Source organism: Callorhinchus milii, unplaced genomic scaffold (assembly GCF_018977255.1).
Source record: "Callorhinchus milii isolate IMCB2004 unplaced genomic scaffold, IMCB_Cmil_1.0 Scaffold6, whole genome shotgun sequence".
NCBI classification, from domain to species: Eukaryota; Metazoa; Chordata; class Chondrichthyes; order Chimaeriformes; family Callorhinchidae; genus Callorhinchus; species Callorhinchus milii.
In genome coordinates, this window is record NW_024704747.1 from 27,818,332 (window position 1) to 27,841,982 (window position 23,651).

The window sequence follows — 23,651 nt, forward strand, 5'->3', positions numbered from 1 at the left end:
CACCAATAAAAATCAACAGAAATCAAGAGAAAAGCCCTGATTTTTTCAGAACAATGAACAAGCGATATCAGCTGACAGTTTAAACACACACACACACACACTTTTTTTTAGGAGGGAGGGGAGGGGGGGGGGGGGGGGTTCAGAATAAATAAAGACAAGATGAATGCATTTTTCATTTGGGCTATCAAAGAAAGATTTCAGCTCAGTTCCCCCCCCCACTAAATTCAAGACAGCAGTTTGCCAGAGTGGTGGAAAAGGCAGACAAGTAATGATTGAGTCAGGGTGACAGTGACCACACTGAACTCACTCCAGGGCATCAACCAACGGTGGGCAAGTCAGGGATGCTGTTCAACAGCACAGACAAGGGTGAAGCAAAGAAGCATCTCCCCCCCCTCTCCATCCTCCCCCCTCTCCATCCTCCCCCCTCTCCATCCTCCCCCCTCTCCATCCTCCCCCCCTCTCCATCCTCCCCCCTCTCCATCCTCCCCCTCTCCATCCTCCCCTCCTCTCCATCCTCCCCTCCTCTCCATCCTCCCCTCCTCCCCCCCTCTCCATCCTCCCCCCCTCTCCATCCTCCCCCCTCTCCATCCTCCCCCCTCTCCATCCTCCCCCCTCTCCATCCTCCCCCCTTCTCCATCCCCCCCCTCTCCATCCTCCCCCCTTCTCCATCCTCCCCCCTCTCCATCTCCCCCCTCTCCATCCCCCCCTCTCCATCCCCCCCCTCTCCATCCTCCCCCCCTCTCCATCCTCCCCCCTCTCCATCCTCCCCCCCCCCCCCCCCCCTTCTCCATCCTCCCCACACCCCCCAAGTCAGGCTTTCACTTACCTGTCTTGAAAAATGCTGCGATGTCAGCATCGTTGACGCATTCTTCTGTCCCTTCCGTGGGATTCATGGCTTGGTCTGGGTGTAGAGATATACAATTACATCCACTTCTAGTGCAGCTCCATGTTGGGTGTTTGGCTGGCGAGCTCGCCACTGGTGAGGGCAGGGCTTGCTCACCCCTGTGTGTGTGTGTGTGTGTGTGTGTCTGTCTCTCTCTCTGTGTGTGTGTGTCTCTCTCTGTCTGTCTTTCTCTCTGATCGAGTGGTTGAACCCTCTCCTGTGTCTGTCTGTGTCCTCTCTCTATTGTTCACATGCGCCCTCCTCTCCCCAACAGCAGCATCACAACACCAACCATAGGCTGCACATGGAGCTCGACTCAATGCTGTGCATTTCCCCCCCCAGTGACAGCTCAGTCCTTTAACACACACACACACACACACACCGCCTTTAAAACATGCAACAGATCGGGGGGACGTCCACACGAAGGGCAGAAATGCCCACTCACCCTTTCCCCCCCCCAATAAGTAACAGAACCAGTTTTTTTTTTAAAAAAATGAGCCTAAAATGCAACTCAACCACAGTGAGTGAGTGAGTGAGTGAATCAGCGAAAGCCTCCAATTGAAATAACATTAATGACACAGACAAACACACACACACACACACACACAGGGCGTTTGCCCTTAGCCCCCCCACCCCACCCCACCCCCCACCCCCCAAAAAAAAAGCCCAATTAGGAAACCTTGACTTGGTGATGTGGGTTTCTGGCAGAAGGAATTTGCAACGTTAGAATTGAAACAAATCAAAATAGGATGTGTTCGAGAAAGGCAGAGGCAGTGATCCCACTTGGGCAGCTGTCCCTGCACTGAGAGCTGCTCTTACGGTGAAAACCCTTCCCCTTTTTTTAAAAAAAAAATTAAAAGGAAGGGTGGAGAGCAGCGCTGGTTCCCTGACCTGGACCTGGACCATTCCGTGGCTGTGTACCGCCGTCTGCTGTTGGGTTTAAGCACTCAGCAGTATCCCAATTCTCTTCCCATCGATCGTTGCGTAATGCAAGGATTATTATTATTATTATTATTATTATTATTTATTCCCACGAAGGTACTCGTCCCCCCCAGTCTTGTTTTAATCTGCGGGTTATCTGTCATTTGGAATGTGATCATCGCGACCTTGTGGTACGGCGAGTGATCTCGTCTCCGCCAACCGACACGATGATGATAATAATAATAATAATAATAATCCTTGCATTTGATATAGCGCTTTTCACGTCGGGAGGACGTCCCAAAGCGCTTCACAGAACACACTGTAAAGTGAATCGACTGTATATTTGTGGGCGAACGCGGCAGCCAATTGCGCACAGCAATGTCCCACAAACAGTCGTGGATTGAAAATGACCAATTTATTATTGTTTTGGGTTATGGAGGGATTATTATTAGGCTCTGTGTGGAGTAAGGAAACTTGGCCCAAGGTTTCGCCCTCTGCCTGGAATTGATCTCAGGTCTACTCGCTCGCAAAGCGAGTGCTCTAACCACTGAGCTACAGGACTCCACATAAGATAAGTCTTTTTTTTAAAATTCCATTTAGGTGTCACGGGTTTTGTTTTGCTTAAACACACGAGACTTATGTATTCCCCGGAGTCAATCTGCTCACCGTGTGAGCACTTTTCTGCTCACGGTTACTTGTCACTGAGATGTTTTAGATCGGCTCCGAAAATTGGAGAGAGGGGCGATCGCACCTCAGGGAACAAAAAAGAGCAATTTTGGTGATCGTTTCATCAGTTCTCGGTGTGAAGTTGAAATACTCGGGATTTTGCTCAATAAAAAAAACACACACACACCTGTGTCCAGAGGCTCACCTGTTGCACAGACAGTTATCACTCGCACAGAATGATCCGTGAGGCCACCACACGTCTGAGCTGATGGCTCTCAACACCACTCCCACTCCCCACTCCCCCGGTGCGTCTCTCACGATTCACACCCGAACCCACACACACACACTCTCTCTCTCTCATCACCTGAGGCTGAGAGGTGTGGGACCCGTCAGCGCGCAGTGCGCATCGCCAATAACTCACAAGAAAAGCACTAAATCGGACCCCCCCACAAAAACACACACACACAGACACACACAGACACACACAGAGATTTGCCAGGAGTCACGCGCTGGTTTCCAACCTTTTTTTTAATTCAATCCATATATTATTTTTTTTAACCGACAACCACACAAAAAAAAAAGAAAAACTGAAAAGTCGCACTGTGTGACCAGAGATGGACGGAACTTGTAACGACCGATCCATCGGCGATCAGCTCCACGGTGTCTTGTCACTTTGACCCCCCAACCCCAGGGGAGAGAGAGAGGAGAGGAGGGAGAGGGGGGGACTCACACCTTACAAGTTGGACCTCTGCCTTTAGCTGTTGTTTCACTGCTTGAAAGTGCGAGAGCCACAGCGTAGCCAAACCCGTCTGTGCCGTCAGGCGGTCAGTTGCCGGGAGACGGGTCACAACGCAATGCGGACAATGGACCGCAACACCGTACGCAACACAACACAACACCGCCGCACACATCCCCCTCCGATACCTGAATGATGCGCCGCTGAGAGAGAGGTCATTTCAACGCAGCACAGCGCAGTCTTGAATATTTCAGGTAATTCCTCTGACACTCGAGTGGTTTGCAAGAGGGGGCGACAGGGGGTTTCTCTCTTTGATCTCAATTCTTTTTTCCTCTCTCTCTCTCTCTCTCTCCGCCTCTGTTGCGCTGCGCTCTTTTCCAGCAAAACGCTGACACGTCTTTCATATGTATATATACACATATATATATATATAAAAAAATACATATATATTTTCCTTCCGATTTAGTCACCTCTCCGCCTTGTTTCATCCCGGGGGTTAGATTCTGGCAGCTTTTAGGTCCCTCTCCGAGGGGAGAGCTCTTCAGGTGTCAACGCAATACAGTGAGTGTTTCCCGAGGAAATAGCATTAGGGGATCCCTCACCGGTGGAACTGTGTCACACACACAACCACTCCAACTGCAAACAAAAGCTCAGCGAGAATTATCATTCATCAAACCCGGCGCACCCCCCCCCCCCCCCCATAGGATGCTGCACGACCTCAAACCGCCAGGGAACGCTTTTAAGGATAGAATACAACTTTTTGAGCCATTATTTATGAAAAATAAATCAAGTTGAGTGGTTAAACAGCACAAGAAAGACCCCACTCCAGTGTTGCAGCCACGAGCGAGTTACCTCAGTCATTCCAGTGGTTTATTCACTGTCAAAACATTGTAATGGGTGTGTATTCCAACTTGCAATACACATAGTATTTTTTAAGGTTCTGTAACAGTGTTTGAAATAGCCCAAGTGCTGATTTTGAATGCTGGTCCTGCTGTGGGGTGAGCTAATAACATGAGCTGAAAGGAAGAGGAGTGCAGCAGTGTTTGGCATTGGAAATTCTGATTTTCTAGTTGGTGCAAAATTACACCAATTGGTAGAAACTGCATTTATACCTTTTAATATACGTGCTCTGCTTCCAGTCTGGTCAATTTCCGCTCTGCACGATATCCTCTGTACTCCTAATTATACAGGAATAACCAGCACCAGTTAATTGTTCTTTGATTTTTTTAAAAAAAAAAACTGAAAATTTTAATTTTTACTTGAGCAGTCAGGCTCTGGGGAATAATAAAGGAAGATAAAGATTTGTCAAATTTCTGTTGGCATCCATCTAACATTATGTTAGGGGACAGCTTAGAAAAATAATAATAGAACTTCAAAGCTTTGGCTTTGTATGCAGCAGCTGTTTTCGAGCTGCAGTGGACTTTCACAACACACACCAGAGGTTGACATGTTTAGCCTTTGTAATATTTGTGACACGAGAGCTGATGAGCAATTGATAAGATACAGAAAATGGATACGCGATGAACACGAGAGAGGAGGGCAGCACCAAAAATGATTAGGTCCATTTAAGCCCAAGGTCTAATGCATTTTAATAAAGATCAATAAGGTTAGCAGACTTGAACATGCAGTATGTGCTGAAAGAATGACCACTAGTTAAGGTGTAAATGGACTTTGAGTAATACTTAATAATAATCCATGCATTTGACATAGTGATTTTCACATTGGGAGCACATCTCAAAGCGCTTCACAGGATATAATGCCAAATGTAATGACTGTATACTTTGTAGGTTATCAACTTATGAACTATTTAGTGAAAGCATCATCTTACAAACATGAAGCAAATTCCCCAACCTTGTATAAATAGTTTTGCTACCTTTGGAATAAAATGTACACTTTGGGAGGATAACCTTCAAAACATTAGATGCTTCAGAAACTAAAATAATATTGATCTGAACAATCCAAATAAAAAATAACAAACTGGAAGCTATGTTAATCCATTCTGAGATTGCCTCAAAGTCCCCCTAAACAGCTTTTTTTGAATTCCACGGTGGCTAAATATTTCATTTTGAAGCCAGCTCAGCCGCAAGAAAACCCTGCTCACCTCACCCTATCCAAAGGAGGATAGTCACTAGTTGAAATCCTACAAATCTAGGTTAAAACCCTCACTTTCTGGGTAGTATATACTCGCTGCCAGCTTCCAGGTGAATAGCACGATTAGGCATCTATCTTGGTTACTTCAACAACTTGCTTTCATGTAGCGCCCTTCACGTGGCCTAGCGGAGTCTGACACAAGCCAGGGGGAGAGGGAGGGGGGAGGTGACCATAAGACCGTAAGGAGGTGGATGTATCTCATGCCATTTCTCCAGAACTCTGGATGTTCATTTTATTTTTGATATAGCAAGTTGGCAGCTTTGAGAATCATCAATCCCATTTGGACATCTGTGGTTGTCTTGGTACATGTTATTGGAAATTAATATCCCTGTAGATCTACTATTTTTATTAAATATAAATTCCTTTATGAATCTTGTAAATTAGATCCCCATTACAATATTTCTTAGTTTCAATTAGAAAATTCTTGACTTATATGATAATTTTAATAGAGCTAATCTTGATACGTGTTGTTTCCAGTAGACTGGGGAAGATGCCATCTACACAGAAATATGGTACTGCTGTAGGCCAGCTTCCGGATATCCTGAAACAGTATACAAAGGATTGTATTAGGGCCCAACCTTCAGATATCATTCAGTGGTCTACAGAGTAAGTTACATTAAACTCTTTAAGTTTTACCTCAGTGTAATTCCCTATTCATTTTCCATAGCCTTTGGCTCTACGTAATAATAAACCTTGCATTTGATATAGCGCCTTATCACATCTTTGAGACGTCTTAAAGCGCTTCACAGAATATACTGTAAAGTGAATTGACTGTATATTTTGTGGGTGAAACGCGGCAACCAAAATTTAGCTGGGGAATATTGGGGCAATATTGATTTATCCAGCTTCCGGATATCCTGAAACAATGTACATAGGATTGCATTAGGGCTCAACCTTGTGATACATTCAGTGGGTCTGCAGAGTAAGTTGCATTGGAACGTTTAAGTTTTACCCTCAGTGAAGTGCTATTATCCCCTGTCCACCTTCCGTGGGCTCTGGCTCTATGTAATCTTTTTAGCTATGGACTATTGGGGCAACATTTGCAGTGGTTCTTCAACAAGCCGCTTGTATTAATCAGCACATGGAACATGTCAATAAATCCTTCAAATTTGTTATCCCTTAATCATCACGTGTCTATTAAGGGTTCACCTTTACTCACCTCACGATTCTCTGGTCTGATTCCCCCATAGACGCTTCTCTTGGTCAGCTGGCTAATTACCAGGGAAAACACTCTTGATATGGTCAGTTTCCTTGTGTGAGCCAAAATTGTGGTTTTAAACCCATATTAGGAATTTTAACTAACGATTTCCCCCAAGGTCAAATTCCTAATATGTCATTACAACCATCTTTCTGACCTACACCTGACCAAATAAAGGTGTTTATGTTAAACCAGCAAGTGGACAGCTAGCTCACCGGGAGAAGTCGGCAGTGGGGGAAATCAGAGGTCAAGAGCAGCGGGGTGTAAAGGTAAGTGCTCTAATAGCATGAATGGTTCTAATTTAGGAACACTAACAATGTTGCATGTACTCCTTAAAACATTTCTGGTCCCAATTGCTATTTAAGACAAGGAATGCCCCATACGTTGCCCCAAGATGTCATATCTGATGTGGCGTTTCATGGCTGTTTGTGCTGTGGACAATTGGGCTGCAGCGTTTGCGTACAAATACATAGTCACTCCATTTCACAGTAAATCCTGTGAAGCGCTTTGAGACTGATGTGATAAGGTGCTATACCAAATGCAAAGATTATTATTACGCCAAGAGTTATGAAAGTCGCAGCTTGTTGAAATGACCTATACAATAAGTAGAAGATGTGAAATGGTCTACCAGATCTAATCCTCACTGTTTGATAGGTGTAACAGCGGTGTAGATTCAATCGGCCAATCTAGTTGTTGGGGATCTGACTTGTAGGGGTAACAGGAACTGAGTAGGAATACAAGTGAGATAAGAATGTAGCTTTCTCTGCTCTACATCTCAAGAGTGCTATTTTATGAGTGACATTCTACCTCTGCATACTTAACAAAAATATAATTTCTGCAGTTACTTCATCACGATGGCAACTGGAGAACTTCGTCCAGGAAGATCAAAGGAGGAAAAAGAAAAGTCTCTACCACCATGCAAAGTAACTCTTACACCTGGCTTATTAAGGGCATTACACTCACAAGTAAGAGAGTATACTTTTTTTTGTCTCTTCAATTCATTTTATCTAATTGTAAACAGCACAGTAAGTGCGAAAAATGATTAATGAAGAATAATTCCTATTTTATCCTGCCACTGCTAATAGTGCAAGCAAACTGAAACTTTCCTGATAATTTGCAATACTTACTATTAAGTAGAAATGGTTAAGGTTCACTCACTTCATATCTGTTTTCACCTCCTTCCTTCATTGTCACTCTTTTGAAAACTTATTTTATGGGGAATTCTAGGTTTGAATCAAATCATACTTTTTGTACAAGAGACTGTAATATCCGACTCTATGCCACAAATTGGCCTTTTATTTTGACTTTTCATGGATAGTTCCCAAATCATTTACATTAGTTTCAGTCTTTGTCCCGCTGCCTCACATAAAGCAACTCTCAAACTGCAGGCTTATCTTTTGTGATCTCATAAAAGTGCACCTGTCAACACAGCTGTTTAACTAGAAGAGGCAGCAACGTCCGATGACATGAAGGGAGGCGTGTGATACATCTGTCAGCATGATGAAGGAAGCTGCCGCTTATTCACAGGGGTGAGGTGGAGGGGTTGATTTCCAACAATTGATATGTCATCATAAACCAAAACTCAGTTATGTTTGAATTTGTTAATTTTACATTCGTGACCATTTAAGAATAACATTGATAGAAGCTCACGAACAGATTTCATCTTACTCACCATATTGGCTTCACCAAGCTGTAGCACTGGGAGAACCCAGTGGAAATGAAAGAGTAGGACAAATCTGTTTGCATTTACTCTAGTACCATAACTAAAAATGAACAATATTAACGTTTTCATTTGGGAACAAGATTCATTTCAATTACATGTCTCTAGGAGATTGTACATCAAAATACTTCTTGATATTCTTGTAAAGCAAATAGCATCAAAGGAAATTTGTATCTAAAGTTGTAAATTTGGCAGATAAAAAACGTTTTATAGAAATCATCATTTCATTTTTTTCAAAAACTTCATTTTTTTCAAGTATTCAATGTTCAAAAACCTATTAATTTGTGACTATCTTTATTATCATCTCAGCACATTAATTAACCTACTGTCATAAAACTGTAAAAATGATAATAATAATTTGGTCCCTCAATCCACGACCATTTGTGAAACACTGTTGTGCGCAATTAGCTGCTGAGTTTTGTCCACAAAATCTAGTCAATTCACTTTACAGTATATTCTGTGAAGCGCTTTGAGACATCTTGAAGATATAAGTTGCTGTATCAAATACAAGGATTATTATTATTATTATTATTATTGCGTCGCATCAAACATTAGTGAAACAATCCACTGAGAGCAGAGGAGCAATTATTATTTTGATAGTAAAATGTAATGTACAAGATTTCAACCTTTACATTTGGAGTTCAGTATTATTATTATTGGATGCTGATTAACGTAAGATGCACATAATTTGTAGTTATCAATCCAGTTTCCCCTCTTTATAAGGTCAATGGAAGATTAATAGTACAATCAAAAGAAATTGAACAAAAATGGAATGATCTTGGACTACCACATGACATTCTGAGACGAATCATGACTGTGGGTGGTTTTGGCACTGAAATTGAATGGATGAAGTTCTTTGCACTAGGGTGCAGCACTATTGATTCAGTAAGTATCCTGGCAGTCTTTTATTATATATTTTTAAATTTAATCCCAAATTACTAGTTAATGGATTAGTTTACCTTCATGTAGTTCTCATTACTAAAGCTGAAATGCCATCAATGGCATTTTAACAAAATGAATTTGTCAGTCCAGTAACAAAATTAGTCATGGTCAAGCAACATTTGCTCCTAGTTCGACAGCCACAGATCACTACGTTTGGCCCTAGTACTTTTCAGGGAAGAAAAATGAAAGTAATTGGCACCAGTCAAATCGCCAGTCAATAATAAATACAGCCCCCGTGTGAAAAGTGGCCACTTGAGTAACTTGCAGGAAGGCCACAGAATCTATCGAGTGAGTGCCTTAAGGAGAAGGGGTGAAAACAGGAAGTGGGGGTAGCTTGACCCTGTACTGGAAACGCAATACACCTCGATTGTGGAGTTAATTAGCCAGTTTTCTGCTCTAAACATTCACTGCCTCCCAGACAGCCACTGACAACACTTTCAGCATTAAACATCGCTGGTTTCACTTCCTGCGTGCTGCACAAAAAAGATTTCACTCTTTGTCCACAGAACATCACAAATGCCATGAAATATGCCTTTGAAATTTTGAGCTCAAATGAAGAAAGTGGTCGAATCCCTTACACCACATTCCGATTTCTATACAGCTATCTTGCTATGATAGATGGAGAAATTCATCGATCACAAATTGAAAAAATGTTGAACAACATTGAGCGTCAAGTGTAAGTATGATGAGAATATTTTATAAAGGAAAGATAAACTCACTACCTCATAGCATGAGTATTCCTCAGGCCTATATCATGTTTCCTCCGTATCATTGTAGCTCAAGAGGAGGAAAGAAGTCCTTTAGGCTTAAAATTAATAGAACCAAACAAAATAATCTTTCACAGGCTACTTCTAGTGGCTGTTCAACTCTACCCACTAGTCTCGTTTAAGGTTTTCCAGTTTATCATATTAAACCTGGGCCTTTACTGGGTTGAAGGATTCTTATCCACCTGATGGGGAAAATTAACAATATATTTCATAAGGCCGCTAAATTCTTGATTCCTGCATTCACATTTGAGAGCCTTTTCAAATGCATCCTAAGGAGTTTACGTGGTTATATACTAGTAATAATAATAATCCTTGCATTTGATATAGTGCCTTATCATATCTTCGAGACGTCTCAAAGCGCTTCACAGAATATACTGTAAAGTGAATTGACTGTATATTTTGTGGGTGAAATTAGTACCATTAGTATTAAACTCACTTCAAAAACACAGATCTGATCACACAAACCAGAATATTTCAGATAAAACATTCTAAATGTATTTCTATGTAATTTAGCTGTTCTGTGTTTTTTCTTAAATTAAAAAGGGCTGTTCAACTGAAGACTGGTGACATTCTTAAATTAATTAAATGCAGTAATCTTATTTTTTTTAAAAAGAAACACTCAATTTAAAAGAATAAAATGACCAGGATATTTAAACTCTGCACCAGACTTTAGCCGAAAGGTTCCTTTTTAAAAAAAATCTACTGCTTCACTGATAACAATATAAACAATTTTAAAATTACCCTTTTCTTTGAACTAAAATTAGATACTGTACTAACAGCGGGGTGGATTTTTGTTTGTAGTCAGAATCTTCCTTTAATTTTTAATGAGATTTTCAAACACGGCTTCATTAAAATAGCCTAATTTTCATACATCCAACAATTCTATATCCTGGTTATGGATATTCAACCTAATTATTCTTCAAAACATAAATTACAAGAGACTACAGTAAAACTAAAAGCTAATTAAATATATGATCTGTACAAAAGAAACTCCTTTGCATGAGGTAGTTTTGAATTAATTAAAAATAATAATCCTTGCATTTGTTATAGTGCCTTATCACTTCTTCGAGGCGTCTCTAAGCGCTTCACAGAATGTACTGTAAAGTGAATTGACTGTATTTTTTGTGAGTAATACTATACAATTATAGTATTAATAACTGCCATACTGCCTTCACTATAACTACATCTTTTTCCTGTGACCCACAGCGCTGAAAGCGATGGTCTTGTCAAAGTGTCCGATTTTACCAGCAACTGTAGATGATGGAACTAGCCACCAGATGAAATCATCCAGTGAAAAATGTGAAGGCTAAGCACAAATTGTGCCAATTAAAATTCTTTTGCCCTTTCAGAAACAGCACTGCTTGGCAATGAACTTACTTTGTCCATAATGCCACTTAAATTTGCATACATCAATAAACCTTGTAGATTAGTGGAGAAATACATTTTCAGATGTCTGTGTTAATAATCGGGTGATGCAAGGTAAAATTTATCTAAGATTTTCTATCTAACTTTAATGGAATAAGCCTACTCAAAATGTTCTAACTTTCGTACTGCTCATTAGCAGTAGAATATTTTATTAAGTGCTATATCATTACGATTTTATTGCGCTAATTTAAAAAAAGATGACAAAAATATTTAAATTATTTAACCTTTCCCTCTAAAATACTGTTAGAAATAAATAATTTTCTTTTACACGAGCTAGAATTTGGAGTCGCGTCATCTTAGCGTCATTTTGTGCAGCTCCCCCAGCGCCCCCCCCCCCCACCCCCCGCCTCCCCCACCCCGTGTAAGCGGTGTTATGCAGATTTTGATCGCTCTCTCCCAAAAAAAAGCTCGGTGTTTCGTAACGCTCTTATGTCATAACAAACAAGAATAAAATGAACGATTAGGGTGTCAAACCCACTTTGCCTCTATATCCTTCATCCGCCCCTCCTCATCCTCCTCATCATCCTCGACCCGCCCGTTCCCTTTGCCCAGCGAAACACCGGCTTTGCTTAGGGTCATCCCAGCCCGTCTGCCCCCCCCCCCCCACCCCCACCCCCACCATCGGCATTTTGCCCCCACCCCGGCTCTCTGGAGTTCCGTTCCCAGAGTCCCTCCAACCCGCTTCCTCCCGCGCTCCCGCCCCCCCCCCCCACCCCCTTCAAGGCACGTCGAGAAGACCCAACTCTTTGACCGGTCGTCTTATTTGCCCTTCCCCATCCCCCTCCCACCCCAACGCCCCCCCCCCCCCCCCGACACCCTCGGAGACAGCACTTTTGAGACGTCCCTTCCCGAACGCGAGGGAGGACGCTGCGCGAATGTCAAGTTACCTTTTACGGAAGGGGAACCCCGGAAAGTATTCGCTCGTGCGGCCTCGCGGGCGTCGCTCAAACGGGGCACTCGCGGCCCCCCACCCCCACCCACCCTTCCCCCCCCACCCCCCCGCCACCTCCTCCCCAACCGCAGCCGACCGGTCGGACCACCCTGCGTGTCGAGAACCGAGGCGGGTTTCGGCGGGACCAGGTGCCCGCTCTGGCGGAGGTCGGGTCCCGGGATATTACCCAAACCCCCACCCCTCCCCCCCACCCACCCCCGGATCTAAAGGAGGCTCTTCGGAAAGGACCGGCGGCCTTTCCCCTTCCCCCGTCCGTCCGTCTCCGTCCCTCCCTCGGGAGCCCACCCCCCCCACACACACTCCCCGCACGTCCGGCCCTCCTCGGAGCCACCCCCCCACACACACTCCCCGCACGTCCGGCCCTCCCTCGGAGCCCACCCCCCCCCCTCCCCACACACACTCCCCGCACGTCCGGCCCTCTCGCTCGCCTTTTCCTCCGATTCCCTTCGCCCCCGCAGACCTTTCCTCTTCGACCGGGCCCTACGGTCACCTCACATCCCCCCTCCCCCCTCCCCCGGGGCTCACCGTCTTGCTCCGCCGTTGTCAAGCGCTGCGGGACAGTACCCTGCCCGGGTGGGGGGGGTGTGGGGGGGTCGCTATATAAATGCAAGTTGTTGTTGTCGATGATAATAATAATAATAATAATCGGCGGCGGGAGAATGCGCTCCGTCCCCCGCGAACCCACGTCTCTCCCCCCATCGCTCCCTCCCTCTGGACTAACGGCTCGCGGCGGCACAGCGCGCGCCACCGCCAACCGCCAACTGCCTGAGGGGAGGAGGGAGGGGGGGACGGGGCGAGAGGGGGAGGGGCCACGGCGTGAGTGACAGGTCGCCTGGCCACTCACCAGACAGGACGACGACCGAGCCTCCGCCCCCGTTAGGAAACCGGACCAATCAGAAGCGGCGGGGTGGGGAGAGGGGGGGGGCGGGACTTCCTCCGCTCTGAGGTGAGTGAGTGAGTGAGAAGGAGAGAGAGGAATGGCGGCTGTTTGAATTGCCCAACTGTCAACCCGCGAAGGGCTTTGGCTGTCCGCAGCGCTCGCTGCCCGGTGGAAGGAACTGCCGGGGCTTTCCGCTGAGAGAAGGGGGAGGCGGGGAGGGTCGAGGTGACGAATTCAAACGTAAACAGCCGCCTCCGCGGGCTCATGGCCTCCTTGTCCTGCACCTCCGAGACCTGGGCTTAAAGGGGGTAAACGTCTTCGTGGTCTGATCGCCCCTCTCCCCCCCCCCCCCCCCCCCCCCCACACTCCCCCCCCCCTAGGAGATGCCCGTGGGGTACAAGCGAGACAGGAACCCAAAGGCCAAAGCCGGCAGGACGGGCAAGGTAAGGGACTGGAATAATAATAGCAATCACAATAATAATAATAATAATAATCCTTGCATTTGATGGAGCGTCTCATCGCGTCTTCTACCGGGACGTCTCAAAGCGCTTTCGCGGGACACACCGCAGCGCGCAGTGACCGTGTGTTTCGCGGGCGCAGCGCGAGCGCTTCGCAAGTGTCCCGCGAACGAACGGTCGTGGACTGAGCGCCCAAATTGGGATTGTAGTTTTTTTTTCTTTCCTGGGTACCCCGCGCCGCGCCGTGAACCGACTGCGGACTGGGGTGGGTGGGCGAGGAATTCTCTGCGGGGTGGGTGGGGGGGAATGATTGGACTGGATTGATTCTGCCCGTCGTCTGCAGCGGTTACCGGGATGGTGGGAGTCATCGAATGGGCTGCAGATTGCCGCTGTAAGGCTTGTTTAAAACTCTGTCCGAAACTCTTGTCTGTCCAGCGCCTTGGGACGTCCTCCCGACGTGAAAGGCGCTATACAAATGTCATTTCGTTGTTGCTTCACTTAAATACAAATCATCGTCCTTCAAGTGAACCGAACCGTACCGGTCAGTCACACTGAGGTGAACAACACTCACTACCCTCGTTTGTACGTGGATTTTCGTTGTTGCACTTAAAACACTCATTTGAATTGCGTGAAAACGGTATGGAGGAAGTTCAAGGGATTACACGTGGTAATTTTGGTCGCTTTTTGAAGAGTTTTTTGAGTTTTATGCAAGTACGATAATTCCCATTTCCTTGCCAGGTATTCTCTTCAGGAAGGTTAGTAGGTTCTTCCAAACCGTGGAATGGAAAACAGAGGTAAGGTCCTAAAATTATGACTGTGTTTTTATTCAGTGCCAATCGCTTATAATTCGGATTCTCATCGTTCAGCATTTCTTTCTATTTCTGGGAATAAATCCAATTTGTTCCTCATTGCTTAAGGTGAATTATGATGTACTACACTAGGTGGCAGTCAAACTCCATAACGTGACCACTCTATTAAATAAATGATGTATGGTAGTGTTAAGTTATCTTTATCTATTCCTTTGATTTTTCAGGCCACGTTTTGCACAGTACGTCTTTTGGCTTGGCAGTATTGTTTCTCCCCTTAACGTGTATGCTTAAATTACTTTTATAGCAGCCTACGTTATCGTCATCAATGTCGTGCCAATATTTACACACAGTAGTAATTCCTGGTACTTCTTCCTGACATTTAAAAAAAAATGATTCTGTGTTTCAGTATTACCCCTGAAGAAAAATGTTATCCCCAATTCTTTGTACTTCTGTATAGCAAATGCATTTGATATAGTTTTGTTGCCTTAAGCATTCTATATTTTCACAAACTTAATTGCTAATCTGTTTTCTCCATGTATTTGTTTGCAGACCATATGCTCACAACAACAGGTAAAGACAAACTACTGTTTTATGTAAAAAAAAAGTATAAATATTCTCTTCCATCATCTCACTACACCATTTGAAAGATTATGAGTAATTAGGTTATTTTCCCAGGGAATATATCTTATCCCCTAAAATTAGGAAACTCATCATTTGTGTCTCCTGACATATAACAATATGCCACAGAAGGCTATGTGGTGGTGCATATTCTGGAACTATTTTTTGATTGTCATATTAACCTTAATGTTATAGAGAGTTGTATTATAGATTTACTGGTGTCTGTCAGTTATCATTTGCTCCCATTATTTTTGACAATTGTTGAATTTTAATGTGCATTTGTAATGTGACACCCACTTGATCGTGTCTCCACCCTCAACTCCAGAATTATTGGTGCTCTAACAGATGCCTTTCAGTCATGGATGAGCTGTACCTTTCCCAACACAGTATTGACAAACTGAGGTTGTCCTGTTTAGCCCATGTTAGTGCCTCAATACCTCAAGCTCTAACTATAAATAAAGCCCTTAATGTGTCCATTGAAGTGAAAATTTCACATTGAATTAAACGTATGCAAATGATTTACCCTATGATGTTCGTTCAGTAAAGATTTCCCATGTTCATTTTCCCTATTTTATCTAGGACTGCAAGTGGAAAAGCTTCAACATCATCTGTGGAGTCTGGTTACTCTCTGTATTCCACTGATTCTGAGGATCAGGTACAGCTCTTTTTAGGATTTGAATGTACTTCTAGTTTTATTTATGCTATGTTGCATATGAATGCTGAATATAGTAAGATATGTTATTGATATCTTAAACATGCTATAATCTATCTCAACCATATTTTTAAATCCCGCCCATAGGTTACCTATATTCATAAAGGTCTTGACCGATGTGCAGCTTTATTGCAGGATATCTTGCAAAATGATACCGCAAGTAAATGCAAAATTATTTTTTTTCACTTGGCTAGAATGTTTTGAAGAAATTAGTTATGGTGGAATTATTTTGTAGCTATCCGTGTAAGTAGCTTAACAGTAGTACAAAACTTAGCAGTTTGTATTTACAGACAGGTCTTTCTTCAACTACAAAACAGAAAGCTGGCGCAAATTAATTGATTCAACTAATTCATGTTTACCTTTGACATTAGCTGGAAAATGAGCATGTCTGTCCTGTTAGTCTTTATGCTCTCACTTCTGTAAGGAATTTTCAAAATATAACTTGAAAAGAATGAGAGGGAGTACTTTATTTAAAAAAAGTAATTAACTTCATGGCTGTTTGTGGAACACTGCGGTGTGCAAATTGCTTGCCATTTTTGCCTACGTAAATGGATTCACTACACTATACAAAACTGAAGCACTGTGAGACTTGTTGATGTGATAAGATGCTATATGGAAGGCCAGGATTATTGTTATATAAAAAAATCGAATTGACTTTCCAGAGGGCATTTTCTAAGTTGGAAATGTGGCTTACTAACCTTGTTTTCTACCAACCACCGTTAGATTTGAAGACTGCTACTCTAAATCCAGGAAATGTTACAAAATCCAAAGGAATACTTAGCAAAGGAGAAAGTACTAAAAGGAAGGAATTTAAGAAGAATGGCCCTGTTCCACGTACCTCACATGTACAAAAACAGATTGGTAAGTTATAGAAAGAGCAAATGGTGATCTGGTAATAAACTAGAGATGTGGTACAAGTGGTGCTTTATATTGGTGGAGGTATTATAGGAACTTGCAAATGCAAATTGGTCATGAAATTTCTACTGTTGATCTGATGTATGTGTATTTATGTAGCTTTTCACTACATACAATAGCATGTAACTGTATTGTGAGCCTATTAATGTACAATATAAATGTTTGATGAGCCTCTTAATTAGAAGTGTATTACAAACATTAGGAATTTTATTTCACGCAGTGCTGTGATGCGAGCTATCACCATGATGCAAAGCAAACTTTACTAAGAGTTTCAAATGTATTTGTTCTGTTAGTCTCAGTATCGGAGTTCAAGGTGCTCCCTGGTGCAGCTGAACCAGTTGTGAACAACAATGGAGCTGAATTGACAATGCTGCAGGTCGCAGTTCCATCCAACAAGCACGTGTCTGTAATGAATCAGCCTGTCTCTGGTGAAGTGCAGACACAGATGTCGCTTATTAACAGCCAAGCTGCAAAAAGTGCCTCTAATGGAATACCAATGCAGTCTTACTATGCAGTCATGGAATCGGGTAAGAAATTACCTCCTGAGTTTTATTTGTGGTTGCAAGAGACCTATCATCATTCTATTGGAATGGTTGGGAGTCTTATAAGATGGGGATTGCATGTGCACGTAAGATCCAATCATGATTCATTGTTAATGCTTTTTATTAGGTTGTCAAGATGCTCCAAAGTTTAATTCTCGACTTCCGACCTCCACTCCAGCTTTGTCTCCTCAGAATGCTGGCCAACCATTGGTAATCCAATCTGTAAGTATACTCACAAGGTCACCAGATGGGACGAAAAAGGCTTTTTGGCCCATTGGATCTCATCCTTCAAAAACACCCACTCATCCTAGTTTCGTCCCATCATAGCATCAAGCTGCTTTTTAAATTTAAAAAGTATAGGCACTCTTTTACAAATGTGTAGTTCAAAATGTGACTGTTTTTGAGATTTAATTAATGTGAAAAACAGTGATTTAAATAAATTAATTTAAATTTCAAAATCTTTTTATACCCAAGCAACCAAGATATTGCATTGAAAAGTTTAGCTCCCTCCCCACCCCCACACTTAGTAAAGCTAATTATTTTGAAGCCTAGACACGGGGCCTTTAACTCACAACCTTGTGACTCTGAGGCGAGAATGCTATCTCCTGAGCCAGACTGGCATCATTGGAAGAAACAAATGGAAAATGATATGGTGTCATGTTTCAACATCTGTTTTCCATTAATCAATTTGTCAGCCAAAATGTTAATGTTCCGTGAGCAAACGCATGCTGCTGATGAATTATAGACTTAAGCTAAACAGGTGTAATTTCTTAACGGCCACTGTTACAAGTAACTAGGATTTTTTTCAGAACGGTCTTTAGGGAGAAGTGTTCCATGAAACGTTTAATTCAACATTGGAGAGAGCACATTTTGAGAGTTGCTAGATTCATAAACCATCTTTTTTTAATTTTTAACAGGCCATGCCTCATGATCTTTACAACCAAACTTCATCACAGGGAGGAATGAACTTTTTTCCAATTTATACAACTACAGCCCCTGCAATCCAACCTGTGATGACTTTTGCTCCATCTGGAATCCCTCATACAAGTCTACATACTGTGGCTATGCCTACCTTAATTCAGCCTCTAAGTGGTGGCGATGGAGTTGGTACCTTGATTAACTACGGTGAACAGTGCCTAAAAGAACGAGACCCATTGAAGTGCATTCAACATCAAGTCACCAAGATGCAAAATCCCGAGGTAGAACTCCAGCAGAAAGCTTGGCAAACACAGGCACGGGTCCAGGAGTCATCTGAGTCAGACGAAGAGGGCTGTGATGGGACTACGACTGAAGAAGATGACTTAAATTCAGTAGATATAACACCAGTAAGAGACACGAGCTGTCAAACCAGCTTTGACAGACACTTGCAACTGAAAACGAGAAGTCCTGATAAAACAGCAAAGAAAGTGAGAACTGTGAAAAATCTTCTCAGTGAACTGAAAACACGGGTTTCTGATAAAGGTAGTTGTAATGATTTGCTTCAACTCATATTTGCATATCTGACATTGCAATTTAGCTCAATCCAGTATTGTTTATTCAAATCAATAGAAATAAATGTATTTCATCTTTTTTATCTCTGTAATTTTGAGTATGAAACCAAATTTCTATGGTGACTCGATGACCCACATGTTAGCCTTTTTTGTCATAAACATCCCCCCCCATAGAAATAATCGGTGATATCATCTTCACAAAAATAATAAAACAAAATCAATTTCCACCAACCCTACATATTAGGGATGAGGCAAGTGATTTCAAATCAATGACATTTACAGAAAAATCAAAAACAAGGCTTCAGCAGCAATCCATTTGGTGCAAATCTGAGACTGTTCTAACACAAATGGTCTTCAAAATGCCTGAAATCAATGCTTGAGGATTTCTTGTTTGAAAATATTTGTGTTAATTTGCACATATTAATTCATTTAATGTCTTCTCATTGAACCCTGTTTTATTTATTCAATATTGGATAAACAAGAGGCTTTTACAACTGAATTTATGATTTGTTATATGTCACATTGGTAATAAAGTGTATATGAGAAATGCATTTTGATGTGATTTGTTGAGCATCAGTGTCTTTTTACTGGCAGATGACTCTGAGATTATCAGGTTGATAATGGAGCTGGACGAAAGTGTCTCTCTCTTGCCAACCGGGGTTGGAAGCACAAACGTACAAGCAGAAATAGCTATCGGTCTTCAGTCTCTGCGTAGTGAGAATGCACAACTGCGCAGGTCAGTAATACTGTGAGGTTAAAGTTGCCGTAATTCTTAACAAAATAAAATTGAATTTAATGAAATAGAATTTCTGATTTTTGTCTGAATCTTGGATAATTTTGATTTGTCTTACAGCCACTGTTTTTCATTTCTTTTCAAGTAATGTTTTCTTTTAATCTTCACAGGCGGTTAAGGATAGTAAACCAGCAGCTTCGAGAGCGAGAAAGAGCTGAGAAAGAATCTAGGATCACGGACTGCAACTTTGAACGTAATATGGCCTTTTCAGGATAACAAATTGATCTATTGAAGCTCTTGTTGGGGAATATTTACAAATTCCTATTTTTAAAAAAAAGTTCTGATACTGCTTTTCATTTTTAAACTAACTTTTTAAAGTAAAACAAAAGTATCAGGATGTCTGTAATTTACATCAAGTGTTTGTCTGTTATCTTGATATTCTTTTGTTCTGATTACACAATTGATGTGTACCCACAAGTATTTTTTCATACCTCCTGTAGTGATCTCTTTGCAGTGCATGAATACTACACTGCAGACACAGCTTAAAGAGTCTCAGAAAGGACTTGAGTCACTGCAGAGAAAGAATGAAGAGCTTCTGAGTGTAATAGATGAACAGAGTAAAGGGAATAAACAGCTACTGCAACAAATGCAAGAGAAAGAACAGGATCTGTTCCACAATAGACAGCAATGTGAGAGGGACACAACTCGGGTCAAAATGGGTAGGTTAGGTATTTTGTTTAGAGAAAAATTGTTTTTTTATTTAAGCTTGAAAAAAATTCTTACAGATGTGTTTTTACAGAACATATTTACATATTTACAGAAGTCGATGAAGCTTTGGCAAAATGAGGAGTCTTCAACTGAAACTGGAGGCTTCTGAGAAAGAGAATCAGATCGTAGGAATAACACTACGACAGCGTGATATGGAAGTGAGCCGGTTACGAGATCTCACCAGGTACTGCAGAGAGCTTTATTGGATGCTCTAAAACTGAATTGTGCTTTTATATGAATATCTTATCTATGATATGTAGCTGCAGTTACATTGTGCCACTAACTCATTTTATTAGCATTTGCTATTAATTCTTGGATGCACTGAAGATTAGAAGATTGAACAGATCAAAGATTGTCTTTGTTGCTGGAGAGAAGCAAAATTTATATTCTTTTGTTTTTAGATTAGGAAATACTTTTTCCTCCTTTTGTTAGAAAAGGCAATAACCGCTTGAGTAACTGATGCTATTCACTTATTTTGAGCCGATTATAAAACTAGACATTCAATTTTTTGGCAATTGCAGTCAGAAACATTTTTAAAACTTCTTTCTAAATTTCTAATGCCTAAAATTATATAATATAAAATATATATATTCCTGTCGTTTGTATTTTTCCCCCCATATTTTTTGCATCAATGCTACATTTTTATACATGAAGCTGTGGTTGTAATTAGTATAGGTATTGTCATTGGCATCTAATTTAGTCTAATCAAACAATATTATTTCTACATTGTATATTGACAAAAGTAATGAGTAGAATAAATACATTCCAAAATCATTTACAGAGGAAATATATGGTTCCAAGAAACTGCATTACTTTATAACTGTACCATTGACTACTAGATGGCATTTGAAGTGTGAAAATGTCACTGACATCCAAATAAGCATTCCCCTTGACTCTCAATAGATATCTTTGTAAAGTTCATATTCTTGGGAAAATCTCCAAGTTTATATTTCTTTTAACCTAGAGCAACAGTTTCTATTATGACAGTAAGGGTTCCTGTGAGGGAGGTGCTATACCTTGAGGTAAAAATATACACTCTTAATGGCTCAGACTCGGCAAGAGCGACAGGCCTGGCCTCTTAATGACTACAGACCTCAGTGCACACATCCTGTTGGCCTTCATGGTGTAGGTATGGATCTTCACTAATTTCCCTCTTTCTTTCCCCTTCTCGTCAAACCAAAACAGAGCTACTTTTCTTTCTCATAATATTCAGTCTAATAACCCTACAAGAACTAATAACCTGAACCTTTCAGGGTGACCTTTGTGTCTGTCTGCAACTTAAAATCAACTGAATTTGTAATTCAGCATTTGACAATAAGAGGTTACTTGGCTGTATTTTGAAAAGGCAATTGACTTAATCAGTGTAGGTACGGAGGATAACCATTAAGATATAGGTTGGCAATCTTTATGAATTGGCTGCTGTTGTGCTGTATTATTTACTTTGTACAATCAGCTGGATGAATTATTTTGATAAGCTGTTGCTTGCATTTAATCTATGGCCTTACTTGTTTAACAGAACCCTGCAATGCAGCATGGCAAGACTCGTCTCTGATCTCAGTATAGACTGTACGAAAGCCAAACCTGAAACCAGACTGACCAGAAATCTTCTTGAGGAATATAACCATCAGCTAGAAGAGGAACCAATCATGGATAAAGGCATAAACTCGGTTGCCATGTATCTTAAAAATCTGGACATTGATAAAGCCTGTGCAATAAGAACAATATTACAATCAGGTGAAAGACAAGAGTCTGAGCCAACTGTTCCTGTTCAAACATTTACAACTATTCCAATGTACTCAACCAATAATGCACTTCCCAAAGCTTTTGGAAGGCAACTTAATTTTCCCAGCCCTAAAAAACTGTAAGTGATGGCAGTACTTTAGTGGGTGAGGAATCTAATCTGGATGAAACTACTTATATTCCATTGGTTGGCAACGTTTCCAAAATACAAAACAAACTATTTGAACAAAGGAATTGTATACCACCTCAGTCAAGCAGAGATTCAAAAAGATTCAACATCGACAATGAAAGTTCTGATGCAAACTTGTATAACAGAGCAGGAGCGATGCCCTCTACATGGGAACTGCCAGAAAAAGCAGTCGATGAACAGTTACCTGTTTTGTGTAAATTACAGGAAATTGCTGCAACGGATTGCTCATCGAGAATATTTTTCAGAGCGACTGTGCCAGAAAATGACCTGATTCAGATGAAGCCTTCCGACATAACTGCTGTTGATTTTACAGATAATGCATCTAACCTTCCTAAACTAAATGCACATCAACATACTTCTTTGCCACATGAAAGAAACGGGCTGTTGTTGAATAAAAGCAGGGTTTCGGCAGTGGATTCAAGCTTTTCAACCTTTGACTCCAGGTCTGTGAAGTCTGACTGGACCATGTCATCTGTTTCTTCATTTAGTTCTCGTGATGAGCAGGCATTCCAAAATGGTTTAGCCGCCCTTGATGCTAACATTGCCAGACTGCAAAGAAGTTTACGGACAGACTTCTTGAGATGAATTGACTGAAAATGTTCAAAACTAAGTTGTTTTTTTTTAAAAGGATGGGCACATTACTGGACTTTGTTTTAATTGATCATTAGAAGTGTGATTTGATGTTTTTAATATTTTTTTTACACTTTTTATCAGTATTTTTGCATTATTGTAATTGTGGCCAATGCATTTTAGTTTTTATGTAACTACCAATTTAATTTCAGAAAATAAAGGCTGACGTTTCTTTTTCTAATGTTTGCATAAATTGAATGCTTCTAAAATTGTAGCTCTTCTGTAAGATCCAATACGACATTTAACTATTGGGATCTATCACATTTCTTAAAAATAGCATCTTTTTTTAAACAAGCAATCGAAATTACACCCAATTTATTGATCAGCCCATGATGAATCCCATAGTTAATTATCCAGATAATCCTAGGATTGGAGCAAAGGCAAGGATAGGAACCTACAATATTGAATGCATAAAAAAACAGAAATATTTGTACTTCTGGAAACAACAGATTTTTTTTCTAATTTGTTTTCTATGTTTGAGAGACTTAAACAAACGCTGAATGAAACAAGTGCATTTTATAAACAAAACTTTTTGTGTAATTGCTAAACATAGGTCTAAATATAATGTTCCAATATGACCCTTTAAAAAAAAATTACAATTAACGAAATCTAGTATACATTTGTGAGTCTGTTGCAAATGTGCCATAAACACCCAGAAATTGCATGCTTTCTCCACTATTTGGGTTGACGGACCGATAAAGAATAGGTGCACTTTCAGGACTAGTGTAAAATATGTTTTGCTACCCTTGATATGATTACTCTAGCAATTGCTTTGTGTGGTCTTGCTTAGCAGACTTAAATAATT

At 41.5% G+C, this 23,651-nt stretch overlaps 2 protein-coding genes and 1 long non-coding RNA gene across 6 annotated transcripts; 2 read left to right on the forward strand and 1 right to left on the reverse strand.

Moving 5' to 3' along the window:
* Positions 1-3,012: 3,012 nt before the first annotated feature.
* On the forward strand, positions 3,013-11,740 carry ropporin-1. 3 transcript variants are annotated; one of them, XM_007889942.2, is made up of 6 exons: positions 3,013-3,460; positions 5,835-5,963; positions 7,397-7,520; positions 8,999-9,160; positions 9,724-9,893; positions 11,191-11,740. In XM_007889942.2, exons 2-6 carry the CDS (start codon positions 5,848-5,850, stop codon positions 11,243-11,245), a joined length of 627 nt encoding a protein of 208 aa, XP_007888133.1. In that variant the 5' UTR covers positions 3,013-3,460; positions 5,835-5,847; the 3' UTR covers positions 11,246-11,740. The 3 variants fall into 3 exon arrangements, with proteins under 3 accessions (XP_007888133.1, XP_007888134.1, XP_007888132.1); XM_007889943.2 differs by having other exon boundaries at positions 5,838-5,963; XM_007889941.2 differs by lacking the exon at positions 3,013-3,460 and having other exon boundaries at positions 5,678-5,963.
* LOC103176420 lies at positions 3,551-12,961 on the reverse strand. 2 transcript variants are annotated; one of them, XR_487590.2, is made up of 3 exons: positions 12,887-12,961; positions 4,319-4,384; positions 3,551-3,842 (listed from the first exon to the last, which is right to left on the reverse strand). It is a non-coding gene; the product is annotated as an uncharacterized LOC103176420 (long non-coding RNA). The 2 variants fall into 2 exon arrangements; XR_487589.2 differs by lacking the exon at positions 12,887-12,961 and having other exon boundaries at positions 4,319-4,922.
* A 322-nt stretch (positions 12,962-13,283) lies between these two features.
* ccdc14 (coiled-coil domain containing 14) lies at positions 13,284-23,023 on the forward strand. The gene is given in 16 exon segments (XM_042336551.1): positions 13,284-13,307; positions 13,622-13,684; positions 14,438-14,493; positions 15,058-15,078; positions 15,706-15,781; positions 15,926-15,998; positions 16,562-16,699; positions 17,047-17,280; positions 17,423-17,517; positions 18,213-18,756; positions 19,380-19,521; positions 19,689-19,771; positions 20,019-20,237; positions 20,339-20,353; positions 20,356-20,470; positions 21,803-23,023. Coding segments are annotated over 15 exon segments (2,220 nt in total). The 5' UTR covers positions 13,284-13,307; positions 13,622-13,624; the 3' UTR covers positions 22,152-23,023.
* Positions 23,024-23,651: the final 628 nt, after the last annotated feature.